This window comes from Chanodichthys erythropterus, chromosome 15 (assembly GCF_024489055.1).
Source record: "Chanodichthys erythropterus isolate Z2021 chromosome 15, ASM2448905v1, whole genome shotgun sequence".
NCBI classification, from domain to species: Eukaryota; Metazoa; Chordata; class Actinopteri; order Cypriniformes; family Xenocyprididae; genus Chanodichthys; species Chanodichthys erythropterus.
In genome coordinates this window covers 36,504,612-36,525,990 of record NC_090235.1, presented here as the reverse complement: position 1 = coordinate 36,525,990, position 21,379 = coordinate 36,504,612, and the positions used below count along the sequence as shown (strand labels likewise).

Sequence of the window (21,379 nt, the reverse complement as noted above, 5' to 3'; positions counted from 1 at the left end):
TCGGCTTCTGCTGTAAAACGTGAACTTGCGATGCCTGAAAGTGGGCAAAACCGGCTCTTCTGACAAAATGGATTTAGGGTACAGAACGTGCTATATATGGAGAATAATGCACAACACTTAGTTCATTTTTTTTTTAAAAAATGGCGTTTATCGGTTTTTGCAAATGAACTCTTCATTTATTTAAAAAATAAAAATACAGATTTTTTTTTTTTTTTCAGTTGAATCTGGCAGTACAACAAATACTACTGTTTTTTTACATTGTAATTAATTAAGCTTCAGTTCTTTGTGCAAAATATAATCCATACATTTTATAAAATAATTTTTTTTTTTTTAATTATTTTGGGATGGAATCTGACCTGGACATGAGAATCACCAGTTGCATTTATACAAAATGGTATAATGGCAACCGTATAAAGAAAATGGACCGTTTCACTGCTTCTTCCATGTCTTTCAGATGTGAACTTCAACCTCATTTCAGCCAAGAACTGCCATCAAGTGCTTTAAAATGATAGTTGATAAACACGTTTTGTATTAAAATCATATATGAAATCTTCCAGTATTATTTACAAATATAACTATAATCTTAGTTTTACAATCCCAAAGCTACGAATCTTATAATCCTGCAGTTAGTGAGATGAAGTTGTGTAGGCTATCGTTTTAAATAGCAAAAATAACATTTTAAGGAAGCTGCCTTTGTTGCTATAGAAAGCAGTGGAAAATTCCAGCGGTTATCAATCAAACATTGTGAAATTCTTCTCTTAGCACATTCTAATTTATTTAACAGATATTTAAATAAATACACGTATGTCTTATGCACTATGTAATGTGTTGATTCAACAAAATAAATATTTATTGACTGGCTATACTGTTTTTGCTTTTTTTTTTTCTACTTCAGTTCATTTTAACTGAATTTCATTTTAATTTGAACATCATCAAGGTCATGTTGCTTTAACAAAAGAGCCTGTAAACTCTTAAGAGTCTTCTGTAAGATAAGATCAATGAACAATGTGTGTTTTGAAGATGTCATTTCACTTTTCATTGTCCTATATTCAACACAGTCCTAAATTACCAATTAGGAGTCTTGTCACATTTTGTTCTAAAATCAGAAGAAAACCAATTTTCATTACCATAATGTATAGGAAAATCTCATTCTCATTAGAATCAGCATAAATTAAAATTAAAATCAGCGCAACAAATGTAATGAGAATGAGATTTCACAATGCAGAAAGGTCTTAAATGTATGTTTCTTTGATTTTGGAGTGACACATGCTCTTGGCAGGCTTTGTGACATTCCGTACCAGAAATATAAAATAAACATTTCCACCTGAATCGTTGTTGGCATGAAAAATACTAAACGATTGTGTACACCAACTTCAACTTTAATATTGGTGGGGAAAATACATACATGGAACAATCTTGCTATAGGCTCATGCTGTGACTTCATTTGACAAGAATGATGAAGCTCCAAAAAAGATCAATTTACAACAAGGCGGCAAAGAAAACACACATTAAGATCCATTTTTGTCAAATCATGATGCTACTTGAGCCAAGGGAAACAAACACAACAAAATAAAAAGTATGCAGGGAAAGACAAAAAAATTCAAATGGGAATTTAAATTCCATCATAAAATCCACCCTGTATCTCTACCCTATGGATACCCACCCCCCCTCCCCATTTCCTCTAATAGTTCCTCCCCCACCCCTTCCCACAGATGTCTGACAGGCAGTGCTCTGCAGTTGGAGGAAATTATGTGGCGTAGCGTTTGGTCCACTGTTTGGCTATCCTGTCGTGCTCTGGTCTGTTGGTTGTGTACTGGGTGGCGATGCTTCCTACCAGAGGATCAGCTGTAGAAGAACAAGCACATGTTTCTTCAGGTTAAAAACAATCATTAGCTTTGTTTCAAATCCTAGTGAGTCAAACAAGTAAGCATGTGCAAAGAGCACACATTTGGATGTGTGTCAAATTAAGTCGCGGTCACACTAGACTTTAAGCACGCAGAAATTGTATGGACACCACAATGTCTCTCTCTGTGTAGCCTTTATAAATAAAAAATAAAAAAAAATAATAATAATTCAACATATAATACTTCCGAAATGTAAAACTATTTCACCAAACTTGTACTTTGGTGTCCGCCCCTTAAGAGAGGTATGTGAGCCCTACCTTACTTGTATAATGTATTTCCCACACGCTGTATCCTTGGCATTAATAAGTGTTGCTCATTCACGTTATTTTTAACGAGAGGGTGCAGCCATTTTTAACTAGAATGTGCTTGGCGTTTGGCGTCAAACACTTCCAGTTATCTTAGCAGTATAAAAACAGTCTTGTTATGCTGCTTAATTTTGCAAACATAATGTTATTTTAATTTATTATCATCAAACAAACTGATTTGTTTGGCTGTTTAGTCTGCTTAAAGGGTTAGTTCACCCAAAAATGAGAATTCTGTCATTAATTACTCACCCTCATGTCGTTCCACACCTGTAACACCTTTGTTCATCTTCAGAACACAAATTAAGATGTTTTTGATAAAATCTGATGGCTCAGTGAGGCCTCCATTGCCAGCAAGATAATTACACTTTCAGATGCCCAGAAAGCTACTAAAACTATATTTAAAACAGTGGTTCAACCTTAATGTTATGAAGTGACGAGAATACTTTTTGTGCTTCAAAAAAACTAAGTATGGACAGTATCTGGTGATGGGCGATTTCAAAACACACCTTCACAAAGCTTCGAAGCTTTACAAATCTTTTGTTTTGAATCAGTGGTTCGGAGCGTGTATCAAAGTTCGGAGCGTGTTTTTGCAGTAAACAAGGCTTCGTTATGTCATAAGTGTTTCGAAATTTCAATAGTTAACCACTGGGGGGCATGACTTTGGCACGTTGATACACACTCTGAACCACTGATTTGAAACAAAAGATTAGTAAAGCTTCGAAGATTCATGAAGCAGTGTTTTGAAATCGCCCATCACTAGATATTGTTGAATAAAGTCGGGGGGGTATTTTTTGACGCACAAAAAGTATTCTTGTCGATTCATAACATTAAGGTTGAACCACTGTAGTCACATGAACTGTTTTAAATATGTCTTTAGTACCTTTCTAAATTAACTTGCTATTATGAGGCCTCACTGAGCCGTCGGATTTAATCAAAAATATCTTAATTTATATTCCAAAGATGAACGAAGTTTTTATGGGTGTGGAACGACATGAAGGTGAGTAATTAATGATAGAATTTTCATTTTTGGGTGAAATAACCCTTTAATGTGCCAACATGAAATTTCTATGTAGTAGTATACTTGTTTCTGTTTGCAATAGCTCTACTGTGCTGTAACATGGTGTATAGCCATTCTGGGCAACACTGGTAAAATGATGCTACCTGCTTTTCACTGATCTGGTCATCCCTACACTGCTCACACACGCTGATAATAATAGCTTTGTAGGATTATACATTATTTGGTTAATAATCAGTCAAAATAAAAAAAGTTAAATCTGATTCTATTGCATAAAACTGAATAAATAATATATTGATATTTTATATTAATATGTTTTGTGTCTAACTTTGTCACTTTCAATTAAAGTGTTATTTTTAAATTAAAATTATTTTAATTAAAATCATTGTATTTCATCAAAAAGTATATTAATATAGTTATACAAAAAAAAACAAAAACATCTTATTTAAACTAAGAAATGATTTTTAAAAAGCATTCTCAGTTTTGGTTTTTGGCCAAGTGCATCCAGAATTTTCAGTTTTGGGTCATCCCTAATCACGAACAGTGAGCTTGCTGTGTCTGCTACAGTATTTTCTCTGTTGGCACATCTCCGTTCTGCTCTTTGCATCCATCTTCAGCGTGTTCTGTCTCTGGCTTGTGTTCACGTCCTGTTTACAGACTTTGTAATTTTGAGAAATGATTGCAATGCAGTTTGTGTGGATGTGCTCAAGTCTGGAATAGAGATGGGCCAAAATAAAATGAAAAACCGGTTGCCGAACTGTGTGTTTGGAGCAAAAATCATCTGGTTCCGATTTGCATCTCTACTTTTTACTTATAAGGTAAAGGTGAAATGCAGAGAGCTCAGACATGAGATGAACTGAAAACGTGTACGCAGTTTTATACATGAGCATTAAGCAACTGCATATATGCCCACACCTGAAACTGCATCTGATGTAGTCTAGGTCAAACAGGTGGAGCTCCAACATACTGATAAACACTGGAGTTTCAGCCCATGACCAGCTAACAAGTGCTACTTAGCTCTTTCCAACCACCACTTCTTAGAAGTGTGTCACCTGGGTGTGTATCTTACCAGGGTTACAGTCTGTGAGTAGAGAGCAGATGGACAGCAGCACTTTGGAGATGGTGAGCGCTGGGCTCCAGTTGTCCTTTAGGATGTCCAGACAGATCACACCCTGACTGTTGATGTTGCAGTGGTAGATTCTCGTGCGAAACGTCACCTAAGAGATCAGAACAGGTCAAGATTAGTTAAAAAACCCACTTAATAAGTGACTCTGCAAATATCCTAATTAAATTGTTTGATTCATTTGGATTTCTTTTATTATGTTTTTATTAACTTTCTCTAGTGTCAGTTTTGGGTCAAATGACTTTCAATGTGAGGTACAGAATCTGTCAGGTGCGATAAAAAATATCTTAATTTGTGTTCTTAATGCAAATCTTATGGTTGTGGAATGACATGAGGGTGAGTAAATGAAGACTATTTTCATTTTTGGGAGAACTATTCATTAATGTATAGATACTAAGATAGTATTTGCAGTGAAATGTACAGGGGTTGGACAATGTCTTTCCCACATCTGTGGGAGTTATGGTGTGGAAAATCCCTAAAGAGGCTTAACACCCAGACCGTTGCGCTCCCAGAGTGAAGCACAGGGGTGGATCAGTAATGGTTTGGGTTGCAATACCATGGCATTCCCTACTGTGCTACAGACTACTGAACCATTCTGGGGGACCATGTGCAGCTAATGGTACCTTGAAAGGGGGTGCTATGTATCAGCATGATAAAGAAGAACAATTACACACAGCAAGACTTGTAACAGAATGGTTTGATGAACATGAAAGAGAACATCTCCCATGGCCTGCAGAGTCACCAGATCTAAATATTTGAGCCAATATGGGATATTTTAGAGGAGCAAGTCAGAAAATATTATCCTCTATCAGCATCACAGTGACCTGACCACTGTTCTGGAAGAGGAATGGCTCAAAATCCCTCTGGACACTATGAAGGACTTGTATGTGTCATTCCCAAGTCGAACTGATGCTGTATTGGCTGCAAAAGGACACAATACCAATAAACTATTGTATTTTTTTCCAACCCCTTTAAATTAGTCACTATAAACTTTATTGACAAACTGATAGCTCATTTAGTCCAAAACCAGAGGCTTTTCTTATCATAAAAAAAAAACGTTTGCACACCCCCTCACTTCCTTCCTCTTTACGGCCCCAGTTTCCTGTCTGTCATGGACAGAAGCTCTATCATCTATTTCACAATATCATAAACATTGAAATCAGGTGAAAACTATAAAGCTTCAGTGGAAGTAACTACAAGATTTTTTTTAAACAAAATTCTTGCCAGCTCTTTTTAGTTGAATATGGCTGTCAAGTCCTGTTTGACCAGCTAAATATGGTTCTGTTCATGCACTGTTATGTAATGAAAAGGTTATGTTGAGTGTGTTAACTGTCAGCTTGTGTTGTCTGTCGCATCAATGTATGGCATGAGATGTAAACATTCTTTGCTGTCAAACACTAATTTAAGTGTCTTTCACCTTTCTCAGGTTATGAATAATGTCAGAAAACAGCAGTATGATGCAGTCAGAAAGTCAGAAATCAGAAGTATAGAAATCCTCCTATAGTGTGGCAAGATATAGGAAAGAATACAGGGAAAAATGGAACCAGTGTTTTGTTGACAATATCATAATGAGACTGTCCTGGAATGTCAAACAGTTTAGAATAATGCAAGACAATATAAGAATATAGACTGTGGAGTGACAGTTGTGAGTTTATCTGCATTTGACAACAGCTTCCAACAAAGCACATTCAATCAGAATTTACAGTCAAAACTATCTGTCTTATAGTAACAATTCAATTCTTAAAAGACATGTGGGTGGGGGTGAGGGGGATGCCACCAGAACCCCCTACACATTTCGAAGTACTTTGGTAAAATTTTTGAGAGGCCGAATAATCAAACTGTACAAATGCCCCTGATATACACTAACATTTAAAAGTTTGGGGTCAGTAAGATTTTTTTTTAAAAACATTTTGGAAAAAGTAATTTATGCTCACTAAGGCTGTATTTATTTGATTAAAAATACAGAAAACCTACTGTGAAATATAATTAGAATTTAAACAGTTTTCTATTTTATAACATTTAAAAATGCAATTTATTCCAGTGATGGAAAAGCTGAATTTTCAGCAGTCTTGACTGTCATGTGATCCCTCAGAAATCATTCTAATAGGATTATGTGAGGCTCAAAAGACAATTCACTCTTGAAAATAGTTGTGCTGCTAAATTATTTGTGGAAACTGATCAATTATTTTCAGGATTTTCTGAGGAATCGAAAGTTCTAAAGAACATTTATTTGAATTGATTTTTTCACAACAGTGTAAGAGTCTAACTTGATAAATTTATTAAACTGTTGTTGAATAAATTGATTAATTAATTTATTTATTTAAAAAAAAAAAAAATCTTACTGGCCCCAAACCTTCGAACTGTAGTTTATAATAAGAGAATATATGTTTGTCCATCCCAAACACTAACTCTGTGAACAAAGTCATTATGTTGTCAGATGTATATAAGTGCATTATTAATATTGATTACATTGATAGCAACAAGCAGCTGGAGAAGGCTCTGACCTTGGGTGGTTTGAAGGGGTAGTCTGGTGTGAAAGCGATGTCCAGGAAGAACACTCCTCCCTCATACACTGAACCTGGAGGACCCAGGATAGTGGACCTCCACTCATAAATGTTGTCTCCTTTGGGGCCGGCACTAAGAACAGAAGCAGAGGTTCATTTAGAACATTAACACAAAAGTGCTTTATATCTGTAGAATTTTAAGCAGCTTTGTCCAGAAATACATCGGAATAGTGCATATAAATTTCTTTTTAACCCCAAGTAAGCTATTTTCTGTGAATGTGCAAGAACAACAACAGTTTTAAAACGGAAAAGCTATTTGTGCCTCAAACCAGTGTGTTTATAATTAAGACAATTCATTAAAATAATATGGGAAGAAATCCCAGTTTGCAAGATCAAGCCAGCATAACGATCTGTTTTGTACAGCTAAAACTAACTGGAAGCGGACTCCAGAAGCCAGACTCACTGAATTTACAAATATCTGTGCCCACTCTTATGTGAAAAATAAGGTGCATGCTTTGAGCTTTGGTAGTGTGCCTAAATGGTCAAATACATACAAATGTCATGTTTGGCAAGAATTCACAAAAACACTGTCGGTTAATCTTAAAGATATAGTTCACCCTAAAAGGTTGTGTTTTTCTTAGTCTTGATTTCTCACAACTGTACTGTATTGTGCTTTTTGACATGTGATGAATCAGACATCCTGTGATACTTCTACATCTTTTTTTAAAAGCCTGATGCTGGTCACTATTAACTGCCATTATATGGACGACCGCGAGTGGGACTTTTTTTTCTTTTTTCTAAAGTCTGAAATGATGACTTAATTTTCATTGTAGGCTGAACTAACCCATTAAAGGATTAGTCCACTTTTAAATAAAATTTTCCTGATAATTTACTCACCCCCATGTCATCCAAGATGTTTATGTCTTTCTTTCTTCAGTCGAAAAGAAATTAAGGTTTTTGATGAAAACATTCCAGGATTATTCTCCTTATAGTGGACTTCAATGGCCTCCAGATAGCTTCAAAGGGCTTTAAACAATACCAGACGAGGAATAAGGGTCTTATCTAGTGAAACAATCGGTCATTTTAGAAAAAAAATACAACTGTATATGCTTTATAAACACATTAACGACCTTGCACGTGCTTCCACTTTCCGCATTCTTCAAAACGTTAACGCTGTATGTTCTACGCCTTCCCTATTCAACTTACGGAACGAACGCCACGCCAGTATCCTTTTTTCTGTAAGTAGAATTGTTTAAAGCTGTACTGAAACTGTAATTTTGACCTTCAACTGTCTGGAGACCATTTAAGTCCACTATAAGGAGAATAATCCTGGAATGTTTTCATCAAAAACCTTAATTTCTTTTTGACTGAAGAAAGAAAGACATGAACATATTGGATGATATGGGTGTGAGTAAATTATCAGGAAAATTTTAATTAAAAAAGTGGAATAATACTTTAAGTGCAGGGGAGAGAGAAGGAAGAAAAAAAAAATGTGTATCAGTATACTGTATTCGTGCATTAGGTCTTAAAGTGACAGCAGCCCAATATACCTGCTACTGTCTGTGACATTGTTAATCAATAGGAGTCTTATTTCATCATAGTAACCTTATTTCCAGCTAAATATACTTCAAATATTCTGTGAAAATAATTACTCAGAAGATTTGGGTCATATCGCCCATTCCTAATCATGTTAAATAATCATGAATACAAAATTGAGCAAAATGCGTCATTTTGGTCACCATAATGTGTGGCGTGGTTTCAGATCAGAGCTGCTACATAAGTTTGCATGAATGTGCTTATATCTTAAAGACAATCAAGCACAGAACTAGAGGAAATTCCACTGACCATTTTACTTTTAGCAACAGAAGAATATTAACACAGGTGCAAGACGACAAGCTGAAAGACTATTTTTAAAGGTTAAATTACAGATCTGAAACGTTATAGCAGGAACTTCATTTACAGCATGTATAAAAGTTGGCTGAACATACCTGCCCCTCTGTGTTTTCAGAGTAGTGTAAATAATCTGACCTAAATAATTATCCTGAAAATAATCTGCAAGGCAAATTTAGGCTCAAGTTTATTTAGCAACAAAACTTGCCTTTGGGTGACCGTGCTTGGCAGTAAACATTCACACAAACCTTTCCTGTGTCAACGCCTGACCATAACTCCCATGAGATGAGTGGATCAAACCGTCCCTGTGTCATTTCCACTTGGATTTATGCTTCACAACAGAACCATCTCAACAGCTGAATACAACAGCACACAAGAGGCACTGTCTGTGCACACACAGAGTGTTTGGATGTGTCAGGGGTTCATCACACTGCTGCTACTGCCATTCAGTTCAGTAAAACAAGGCTCTTTTCTGCATGCAGTCAGTGAGACAGTTCACAATACAGACTCAATACAGGCTCATTTTTGACTCATTTCACTACATGATTTAAAATACACTACAATTCAAAAGTTAAGTCATTTCATTAAAAAAAAAAAAAAAAAAAAAAAAAAATCGCAAGAATGTACTAAATTGATCAAAACTGAATGTAAAACCATTTATGTTACAAAAGATCCCCATCTGAAATAAATGCAGTTCCATTGAACTTTCTATCCATCAAACAATCCTGAAAAAAATGTATCACGGTTTTCACAAAAATACTAAGCAGCACAACTGTTTTCAACATTGATAATAATAAGAAAGTTTTAAGCACCAAATCAGCATATTAGAAGGATTTCTGAAGGATCATGTGATAATATTTCTCTACAGTATTGTTTGTACAGCCTTGGTGAGAATATGAGACTTCAAAAAAAGTGTCTATATATAAACTGCTCAAAAAGGTTGTGTATATTTTATTATAAAACGGTTATTTCCCGATTCTGATTGTTCAATATGATTGGTTATTCACGATAAAACACGGCTATGACCGCTTCACTCGGCGGTTCTGTGTATCACTACACAACACCCTTAGCAACCACTCTTAGCAATGTAAACTGTATGTTCTCAATTGATATTGTTCATTGTAGCGTACTAGCTTATCAGCTAGTACTGATTGTAAAAGAGTATTGTGAGAAAGAGATAGAGTGAGCGAGATAGAGTGAGCGAGTTTACAGATTTAGCATTTTCCTTCAGGTCTGTCCTATGTTCCTAATAAAAAATCTGTTTAAATGTCTGATGTATTATCCGGTCCTTTTAACAGTTAAGGGGTTTTCCCATGACTGACAGCGCTAGTCAAAGCATTTGTCAGTTGCGTCTTGTTCTGTATTCACAACAATTCAGTCTTTTCAATGTAAAAGTCTTCGCTACTAGGGCTGGGTATTGACCCAATTTTCACGATTCAATTTCCATTTGCATGCTTGCGATTCAATTTTGATTATTTTGGATGTAGTATATCAGTATATCTCTCAACTAATGCAGTAAACTACACATGGGGGTCAGTTGGTACTACTTTACTATAATATTGAAAGTTAAAATAAACTTACTAGGTACAAATATGCCTAAAGATACGCTGTATATACGGCATCTAAACAGAAACACTTTGGTTTCCAGAACAAGGGAGCCAAATCTGATAAATAAAACCATTGAGTTAATCCATCCTGGTGTCTGTGAACTCCACTCAGATAAATATGTAAACACTTAAATTAATGTTGTTGTTGTTGTTTTTTTAAATAATAAAGTTTAGAATTACATAATCATATTTCTACTCCAATTTGTTTTTTTGAAATATAAACATTTAAATCATGGCTGTCATAACTGATTTATTCAAACATGCATTATATATTGAAGAACATTATAATGAATATGTAACGGTGCATGGCTATATCAGAATACAGCTTTCTAGAGTTCACTTTTCTAGCTGACTAATGAGTTTATGGTCACTGAATATGTTTTTCTGAGGTAAATGTGACGTTACGTGACATTGTTTACAAGCTGTTTTATTGACGTCTTTCTGAGGTTGAAACGCTGAAATGTTTATTTTGGGCTGTAACTGGTATTAAAGCGGAAAAGGATGTTCACATGCGCATTTTGTGAATCTCATAAGATGGACATCATTTGAAATCCAAGACTTTGCTTCATATCAAAAATAAAGCACAAAGACTATTGTTTTTTATTGGATGGGAGGCGCTACATGTTCTGTTCATTCATCAACTGAAAACAGACTAGAGTAATTGATTCTTGGGATTTAAGAATCTATATTGGTTCACAAAAATGAGAATCGATTAAAATCGAGAAATCAATATTTTTTACCCAGCCCTATTCGCTACTGACTGACACACTCATAAAGGCAGTCTTTGCCACCATCTAATGGCGTAATAATGTAACTTCTGTTGCTATTCATGGTCAGGGACTATTTTTTCCGGTGGAAGGAATGCTTTAGTGAAAGTTTACTTCATGAAAGTTGCATTGATACATATTTTTGGCTTTAATATTTGTATTGTGTGGTAACTGTTTTATAAAAGCAATAAGGTGATCGAGGCTAGTGCTGTATCATGAATAAGTCAAAGAATAAAATCCTCAGAATTTCACTTTACTTCATGTTAAATTACCTGTTGTGAAAACCACAAGTTCGTATTAGACTGCATGCAGTGCAAATTTATTTTGGTTCCCATATTAACAGATTACAGCATTCAGAGTGTTTGTGTGAGCAGCATGGTTCTGTGTAGGTGCAAGCAGAGTTTTGCACTGAGCCTATTTTTGTTTGTAATACATAACACACTGAACAATAGTGTTAACATGCACTATAAAAATATTTATCAGCATGGTTTGAAAAAAAGGTGCAAAGACAGAAATCTACTGCTTGTATGATGTGAAACAGACCAACCACACAGTCTCATGTCCTATTGTATCAAACACACAAGTTCATCTGAGCAATAATAACAGCAGCACTGACAGAAATTATGGTGACAAGCTATTTCATTGGGCCTGTTTACACCTGGTTTCTTGATGCGTGTTTACTTATCAGATGGATACCTGATCCAAACGATTCCATTTACACTTGGCCACATGAATTTGTCTCTGCAAAATGGAAAATAAATCCGATGCTACATGTAGATTTAATAGAGTTCACGGAAAGCAACAAATACGAGCTGCGTTTTATAGATTGTCAGCTAATTTCAAAATCAAAGACCACAATAGGAGAGAGTGTGGCAACAGCACTGGTAAGATCATTTAGTCGCATTACTTTTAATGAAGATGATTGTGTGTTGAGGCTCTGCAACTTAGCCTACTTTTAGTTTCATTTGCGGCAGTTTGCGTGTCAGCTTGCTGAAGAGATACTCAGCTGCGGTGATGCGTGATGCAGTAGCGCCGTCACATCTGGCTATAACATGTTATTTAGCCTATAACAAGCTCTCACACATTTTTTTAGCATTTTTGGGAGGAGTAAAATTTACATATGTGGTTACAACAACCAGATGCATTAGGCTTGTTCAGTGGAATGGAATATGTCTCAGACCACCTCCTGAAGTGGTTTGAGCGATCGGATTTAATAATGCATTTAGGAAGGCATTTACACCTGGTCTTTTCACAATCGAATAGCTATCCGATCAGAGAAAACGTATGAAGTGACCAGGTGTAAACAGGCCCATTATGTTCTTGCATCATTTCACACTGAACTGCAAACCAATGCAAAGAAAAAAAAATGTTCACCTCTTCACCAAACGTCCCACTACATGACAACTAAACAAAGAGCAGCTTAACTTTATGTAATTTTAAAGAGTATCTCTCTCTTCACGAGTCTGTAGTAGTGAGACCAGAAAACAACTTTTTAACTTCAGGGCCTTGGTATCGGTTCACAAGTAATACTGAGCTATTAGAATTCCTCAGTGTCTTCAGATGTAATGCAGCTGCTCTCTTTAAAGTGGTTTAAAGTTTGTGTGGCATAACAGACACAAACCCCTGAGCACAGCAGCTCTCAAACGGGTTCTGTTTGTCCTACAACAATCTCCGAGCTGACATCATCATATAAACACACACACATACACACACTTGTGTGCCAATACCAAAGGTCACAGGATCCACTGGAGAGTTTATGCCTACTTTTGCCTTGAGACACTACACACATTCACGTGAGAAGGCCAGAGGTCTGATGTCTGAGCAGAGCAGAGCAAAACAAACAAAAAAACAATACAGCAATAAACACATTAACCACCAGAGGAAGAATATAGCACTTCCTGGCTGCTAAGGCACACTATTACTATTGCTTATACTACGGTTAGTGATATGATCAACTACAGATAAGAATGAAACCTCAAATCATGTGGTTTGTTCACCTCTGTGAAGCCAGCACCCCATAAAAAAATAAATAAAATAAATCCCCAAAACTGTCATTTGTTTGTGCCACAAAAATGAACGTTTGTGCTGGCTTGGTGTTTGAAATATTGAACATAATTGTTTTGGTTGTGTCACTCTCCACCCCATGTCATTAAAATCACTTCAAATAGACACCGTTCATTTGTACTCGATTTGTGCCGTTTAAACAAACACTCTACTATTTTCCTTTCCTTCCGGGAGCTGTGACATCACTCACCACCCCAGTTCATTCTAAATCACACAAAACTGGTATTGTATGTTTGTGCTCAATTTGCACCAGTTTGTGCTGTTAAAATAAACAACGCATTTATTCGCCCTTCTTAGAAATAAATATAATTCGGGCAGTGACGTCACTCTCCACCCCATGCCGTCCGAATTACTCCAAAATGGTGTCGTTCGTTTGTAATTGATATCTGCCAGTTTGTGCCATAAAAAAAAAAACCTAATGCCCATTTCACACTGCGAGCTTGAGCGACGAGTGAGCAGTGCGTGAACATAACTACATCGTCACTGCAGCTGCAGGGATGCGCAAATTTTCACACTGGAAGTGTTTGTACAGTGTCACAGCAGCGGCTCCAAGCTACATATAAATTGAGCATCTCTTTACAAAGACAGCTATAAATTAGTTTTTATAAGTTGATCCAGTTAACATGGAAGGTGTGCAACATTTGCATATAAATGTAAAATAAATAAATAAATAAATAAATAATCGAATGAGGTAAGCTTTGTGTTTTACATCATCTGCCATGTGCACTTTTACAAGACAGCAAACTCGGGTTTGCTTTTTCCCCCTTCTAAATATCCATATCAAACATCAATTTTCAAATCAATTTGAAATCTGTCGCATCTCACAAGTGCACTCACTAGACAAGTGTCATTATTAGCTAGAGCTGTAAGTTGTCTATCATATGGACCGCTTTTCTGCAAAGATGTATGAGCAACAACCCTCAGTAATGTAGTGTGTGTTTGGCTTCAGCAAACATGCTAAAAATCAAGATAACAGAGAAGAAAGCCACAGGGGAACTGGAAAGGCAGGGGAAGAGATGCGACTCTTATACCTAAAAAAGCGAGTAAGTTAAAGCAGCTAATAAGTATGGACACATGAGAGAACAAAAGAGCTAAAGTGTAAACAGATGCTAAAGATGATGAATCGTTTAAAGATCAGGTGTGTCAGCTGTGCAGCTCTGAGTCAGGTACAATTACCTTCAGATGCAGTCACAAAAGACAGTTTACACAATTCATACTGGAACACTGCTGTGAAGTTTGAGACATTAATATATAAAATAGCATTTGCACCCATCTACAATCTTTTTTTCTACTTTATTAGACCAATGAGTTCAGAGGTCAAGGCCAAAGCTCTGAACAAAAGATCCATCAAAACATCTCACTAATCGACAAGAACATGAGACTTTCTCAGAATGACACTGATAATAATCATACATCTTCTCATACAGATCATCCACAAAAGGAAACATTTCAAACAACAGGAAAACAATCCTCCCCAAAAATGATCAGATCTCATCTATGACTCAAAAAGTTTTCCATAGAGCATATTTCTAACCATGGAAACAATGAAATTTAGTTGTTTATTGTTGTCTTAGATACTTCTGAAGCTGAAACAGGGAAATTATCTGATGGGGAAGAGACATTATGACAGAGGTATACATGTAAACATTAAATATACTTTTTTTTTTTTTTTTTTTTTAGATTGCGTGCGTGTCAAGTAAAACTATAGCCTATCTGGACTTGCAAAAAAATTAAAAAAATAAAATACTTATTACTGAGACTTCAATACACTAAACCATCACTAGGCTGTTTTCACTGGAGCATTATCTCCCATGAAAAAGACAATGAACTGCATTAAGGCTGTGACACACCAAGCTGATGTCAAAGAACTAGTGGCGATTGAACACACCAAAAGGAGTACAGGTGACTGAAAACTAGCACTTGCATGCAAGGACATAACTGTCTTTATCAGCAGGTATCAATAGTCTATATTCATCCTTCAAAGAGGGAAACCGAAACTAGGACTGCAGATATACAAACCGTAAACAAAAGTTGCGCTTAATTACTATTTTGAATATCAATCATGTTTATCACTTAATTCTAGGCAGATCACTTTGTTATGGAAATATTTGCATATTGTAATGATCAGGTAAGAACGTAAAATTAGAACAGCTTCTTTGCTCATTTTCATCAATTTTGCTTTTATTCTTGTGCACTGAATTGCTCACTAAACTGAACAGCCAATCAAAGTGATCTCTCTCACCGATGGCACATGCTGAATCAGCTGAACTCCAGCTGATGTGTGGAACACACTGCAACAACTAGCCCGACAGACACTCACCAACATCCAAACGTCAGCTTTATGTATCACAGCCCTTACAGATAAATCTTTGTCTGACAATGGAAATTATCATACTGAACTGAGTTATCATTGTCCTTAATAATATTTCCGCAATCATGTTGTGTTTTCTCTATCAGCTGTTTAAAATCAGAACAATCAATGCTAGATTCACAAATAAATCACTCTTTTGACCAAATCAGGCAAATGGGTTTGCAAAAAGATCGGAAATTGTTAGCAATTCAGTTTGATTCATTCTGAAAGTTTACTCACGCACCGAATCATTTGCAGCAGTTTCACACACCGAAATAGTAACAGTAAAATTTATAGCTGTGTTTCTCAACTCCAGTCCTAGAGAGCCACCGACCAGAATGTTTTAGATGTCTTACCAATTAGAACACTCATCAGCTTCTTAGTGTGTTGAATAGGGAGACATCTGAAACATTCTGGGAGGAGGGTCCCAAGGACAGGAGTTGAGAAACACTGCTTTATAGGGTCAAGAAGAAAAAGAGCGCTAGATGAGGTGGATATTTATTTACAGTCCACTGTAGGAAACAAAACTCGAAAAGATGTTCCATCATTTGACAGCAATGAAGCAGCTCTTTACTGTGCATGCAGATTGGGAATGCATTGTAGTATTGAAAAATCTAAATGAAAATATGGGAACACTTTTTTTATATTACTTTTTTTATATATTATATTATATTATATTATATTATATTATATTATATTATATTATATTATATTATATTATATATATTTATCCACCTGCACTACCCAAAGCATCAAAGTTATAACAACACCTGCGTTTCCTCTTAACTAGCAGTTCTCAAACTTTTCCAGCCCCCTTTGTGAAGGATCCATTGCTTTGGGCCCCCCAAAATTAAATTCATGAAACAAAACAGCCTCAAACTTACAATTTTAATGAAAGCAAAAGCACATTAAATTATACAATGCTGGAACATAAATTCTGTTGGTTGGTAGCCTTATTTCTCTGATGTTTGATTATGATAATTTATGATAAATTCTATTCATAAAATGGAACATTGTTATGAAACTGTTTTGGCTGTTGGTATTGCGATGAAACTGATGGCTTACTTTCAGAAATTTCTGTTTTGGAAAAGTGCAACAAAATGACAGTGACATTTACACCCCCACCCCAAGCTTTGTACTTCACTTGTGTCCTGATATCCAAGTTAAACAGCATCTGTGGGCCCCCAGTTTGAGATCCATTGCTCTTAATATTGCCAACACCATTTCACCATACAACAGAGATTTACATAGCAGATGCGGTTCCTAAGCGACTTACAAGTGGAACAAAAGCAATTTGTCAGAGCCAACAAGATAATCTAAGATAATATAATCATACCATACTCTCTGTTATACTGTGCTTTCTGAAAAAGTCGCATAAATATAACAAAAATAATTTTTTGCATTTCTTACCAATTAGATCCTAGAAACACATCAGATCCTGCTATTCTGGTGAACATATAATGCTCAATGGTTAGACTGGAGCTCCATTCACATACACCACTGCTCTCAAATATATAAAAGTTTCTTTATATTTTAAATTTTAGACAAGTTTACAGGTTATCTAGAACATGACACTGCTACAGCATCAACCACACTTTTCCCTTTATGAATCAGTTGCATGAATGTATTTTGACATGCAACAGATGCAAACCACATAAAATTAAAGAGCGAGGATACACTGCAACAACTACAACCAAGACCAGAGTCAAAGACGGGCACGTTACCACTGCTTGCTGACATTTCAATAGGAATCGAGTCTCACTTGAAGGTGAAAAAGCAGATTTTTCTTGTGTTCAAGTTGGCCACGCAAATTCACCGCCTTCAACAAAAAGATGTTTGGTTTGAAAGTGACTTCTGTGTGAGCTGTGCTTCATACAAAGCTACACTACTGACAATAGACAATAGACCTTTTTTGGCCAACAAAACCTTGCTTATGTGCTTATGTCTCTATTGCTGTAAGAAGTCTGTTTGTTGCATCTGGTTCTTAAGCATGATCCACTAATGCAACCACAGAATATCAAAGAAAGCCAAAGCATTTCCTTACCTGCAGTTTGGTGGGGGGTCCAACATGATGTCAGCCAGCTCTTTCTGAATCCTGAAAGAAGATATGAAGCACCAATTTATTCTAGAAGAGCATGATAATTGTTTATTTGATCATATCAGTTTTGGAGTAAAGATCCATCAAAGTGAAAGCTGTTGTCTGAAATCTCAAAAAAAAACAAAAAAAACACTGCCTGACAAGATGTGAAGGAGCCTCCAAATCCTGTCTACTAAAATGCCTTCATCTGGTCGCCTTTCGAAGACAGCATAATTGTATTACTGGCTTCCTATGATATCCCACAATCCTGTGTGTGCCGTTCCATGGTTGATGAAATGATAAAAATGGCATCTGATGACAGGGCCATAACAACCACTGACAATAATAAATCAATGTCAAAATTATATCTTTCATATTTTAAGCATCCTAAAAAATAACTTGCTCATTGAGTGGTGCATAAATGAGTGCAGCAGAGAGGCATCAAGAATATGGAATATTGAGGGGGATGATTTGGCCTTATATTATTATTGTCAATGGTGGTTACTGGACTGTCATTTTATCCTTTTATCAACCAATCAAAAACAGCAGCTTTACTGTTAACAGAAGTCAACCATGAGTTCCAGCATGGTGCTTTAGTTTTAATGGTAAAAGCTAAACATTTGAATGTTATACGAAAGACAGCAATATACAGTGATGCAAAGTACTCATTTTTTTGTCTAAGTTTACCATTTTGAATTTAAATTATTGACTTTATAGGAAATTATTAGTTTTAAGTCAATGGAGTAAAAACTCAGTTCTGGAGGGCCACTGTTCTGCTAGTTTAGCTATAACTTGCCTTAACACCTGCCTGGAAGTTTCTAGTATGCCAAGTAAGACCTAGATTAGTTAATTGACCCTTTGCCGGAAGTTTGATTGACAAGCGATCTAACCAATCATAATGTCGAATCCGCCATTTTGTCCTACAAAGCAGTCAGGAGTTAGAAGATTAACCTTGGTGGACTTGAACTTGTGTGTGTACTGACGTCTTTCCGCGTTTGAAACAACATTTCTTCTGTTGTTCATTCATGTTTATTTGATGCTATAAATTAACTAGTAGGAAGAGATGATCGGTTCACGAGCCACTTAAGCTGAGGCGCTACAGAAATCTGTCACGACACATTAAAGAGCTACAAAGCGGTTTTTATTTTTCGAATTTCTTTTAAAAAAAATTACACAATGTGAAAGCTGGGGGAGGGGGTGTCTTTGTGCTTTGAAGTGTGTTTAATTGAGGTTTAAGCTGAACTCTGTAGGACAGTGGCCATCCAGGAGCAGGATTGGATAGCCCTGTTTTAAGTAAGTTATGTAGTTCATAACAATGTGACAAGACAAGATACATTACCAGAGACATGATTAAGTGTTGATATGATTAAGATGTATATTTTGAAATTATTTTACACTATATTCAAGTCATTTCACAGTATTTTTTATTGAATTCCTTTAAATAGGGCCATTATCCAAAAAAAGGACAACACCCCCTTCAACCCTCCAACACTTTTTTTCCCCAACTTAATGTTTTAATTTATATTTTAAAATAATAGTCATTAAATATTTGCTTATCTTTAAGGCTCACTTAAATTCAATCTAAATCATTTGACACGGTGCTCGTGCCACAGAACACTATCTGAATCCGGTATACTTGTACAAAACACGGCCCAATCTGTCCTGCGCTCATGGTGTCTCACCTCTTGGCGCTGGTGGAGAGGAGTTTGGAGGTCTTGCTCATGTTGGCTTTGTTGTCTCTCTTTTTCCCAGGTGTGTCTTTCTCCTGCTGCTGATGGGTGGAGGAGGATGAAGAAGAGGAGGATGAACTAGAGCTGGCTCGCGAGTCCTCATCCGACATCCCGATCTATGAGAGAGAAACAAACATACACTTCAATGAGAAAAATGTAAAACACTGTATGACAGTGATATAACAGCGTATCTACGCAAAGATTTTGTTTCGCTGTAACGATGCAATGGGGTGTAACAATGTATGAATGTAACCATGTATCAAGTGTTTCGACGCGGGTTTGACCTTTAACTCCAGATCAACAACACGGCGCGATCCTGCGTGTGATTACACCTCGGTTCATCTTATAAAAAAAACGTAAAACAGCCTCTAAACGGTCGGACGTTAATCCGTCGCTCGTGTTTGTGTTTGATCCACTCAAATATAACGCTGAATCTGATCGAACAGAATCAGTACACAACGCGATCAATGACAAGAGATTAAACCGAAGGAAGTCAAGCACAAACACGCATCGATGTCGAGTTCACCAAACTCCAACTTTACTTCGTTACACAAATCCGGTGAATAGATATGGTAAAACACAGTAAATGTGTCGTCATAACTATAGGATCGTAGTTGTCCGAGCTCAATCTTCATATAACATCGATGGATAACTGTTTCTGACCCTTACAATACAGCCGACATTAAAGGCATCCTAACGCACCACCGATGTAAATATAATCAAATATGAAGTATATTGTAAGGTTTGAAGAGTTGTATACCTCTCTTTGTGTCGGTGTGTGTCCGTGGACGCGCGTGTCTCTCAGAGCGGAAGTGCTGCTGCAGCAGGCAGACACACACACGAGAGAGAGAGAGAGAGAGAGAGAGAGCGTTAACAAACGACTCTCAAACACGTAATTCATTCATATATTACCAATTAACACAGTCTTTTCATATAATTTATGCACATTCCACTCAAACCTATTTTTGTTATTTGTTAGTATATTTTATTAATGTTTCAATTATTGTTACGTATAAATTTATACACACACACACACACACACACACATATATATATATATAAGAGAGAGAGAGAGAGACACGTAATATTATACATATTAATAACATGAATCATTTCAAGACTGTGAAATACTTGTACAAAGTATTTTATATACATACATTTCAACATATTCATTAACGACCTAAGGAAGCTTTTATCTTAAAACAAGACTTTTTTGCCTTGCTGTTTGCCTTTCTAGTTTTTTAAAAAGTTGATTATATATATGATGTAAGTGTTTCTGTGATTTGCATAAACACAGTCACGTGAACACATACAGTATAAGTTGCACACAAGCATGGAAACTTGGAGACATTTGTGTAGAGCTTTGGCATGATCCAGATCCTTTATCCTTATCCTTATGCAATTTCGGTAATTTTTCCAAAACAGGTCAAATCAGAGATTCTTAGCTGTTTCTGCTTTAGGATCCATATTTTATATTTACATCAAGTGATTGTTCAACACAGTACCACACTTGTTTATCATTACTGTTGTTTAACAGTAAACAAAAATATCCGCTATTCATACAGTATTACCAATAATGGCATATAAGCCCAACAATTTGTAAATGTATTAATATGACAGAGGCTGAACAGAATAATGGACAACTTTGGTTTCTAACTATCTCTTGAATATGGATGATTTCATGCTATTGGCCACCAAAAACACATTGTGGCTGAACAAAACGAATTTATCATGGCTGCCAGTGAAGGAGTAAAGCTATTTTCCATAGTTTCACCAGACAGATGGCCTGTTACATCAACAAAAAATATAAGTGATGAGCCTGTTTATTTTATGATTATATGGTTGTTTTATTATTTGCTTTTGCCGTGGTTCACGACCATCAGAACGGACCTGCAACCCATTTCCCATCTATTTAGAGCCTTGTATCTTATGCTTGCATGAAAAATGTTCCTCTCTGGTGTTATAAGAAGATCTGAGGGTCATGCTTGTGATGCAATACTGGTCAAGTAAAATGTGAGGTCAAGTTCCTTCCTTTTTCCAGGC

General features: G+C 36.1%; 2 protein-coding genes across 3 annotated transcripts in view; one reads left to right on the top strand and one right to left on the bottom strand.

Annotated features, from left to right (window-relative positions):
- The window catches only part of nkiras1 (NFKB inhibitor interacting Ras-like 1), a 7,520-nt gene extending 6,338 nt beyond the window's left edge, over positions 1 to 1,182 (top strand). For both annotated transcript variants that reach the window (XM_067361693.1, XM_067361692.1), the window contains one exon: positions 1 to 1,182. This exon is cut by the window's left edge and continues 1,816 nt beyond it. The gene's annotated coding sequence lies outside the window, so the exon portion shown is untranslated.
- Positions 1,183 to 1,358: 176 nt separating this feature from the next.
- Positions 1,359 to 20,154, bottom strand: LOC137002186 (ubiquitin-conjugating enzyme E2 E1). Its single transcript, XM_067361694.1, has 6 exons — positions 20,097 to 20,154; positions 19,289 to 19,452; positions 17,574 to 17,624; positions 6,852 to 6,984; positions 4,294 to 4,441; positions 1,359 to 1,845 (listed from the first exon to the last, which is right to left on the bottom strand). Exons 2-6 carry the CDS (start codon positions 19,444 to 19,446, stop codon positions 1,748 to 1,750), a joined length of 588 nt encoding a protein of 195 aa, XP_067217795.1. The 5' UTR covers positions 19,447 to 19,452; positions 20,097 to 20,154; the 3' UTR covers positions 1,359 to 1,747.
- Between the last annotated feature and the right edge of the window lie 1,225 nt (positions 20,155 to 21,379).

What these genes read in the sequence shown, in the direction of transcription:
- LOC137002186 (XM_067361694.1), bottom strand. Translation starts at nt 19,446, where the DNA reads ATGTCGGATGAGGACTCGCGAGCCAGCTCTAGTTCATCCTCCTCTTCT. An exon ending in CTCTCCACCAGCGCCAAGAG is followed by an intron (nt 17,625 to 19,288) that starts GTGAGACACCAT and finishes ATCTTCTTTCAG; the next exon opens with GATTCAGAAAGAGCTGGCTG. An exon ending in ACCCCTTCAAACCACCCAAG is followed by an intron (nt 4,442 to 6,851) that starts GTCAGAGCCTTC and finishes CTGATCTCTTAG; the next exon opens with GTGACGTTTCGCACGAGAAT.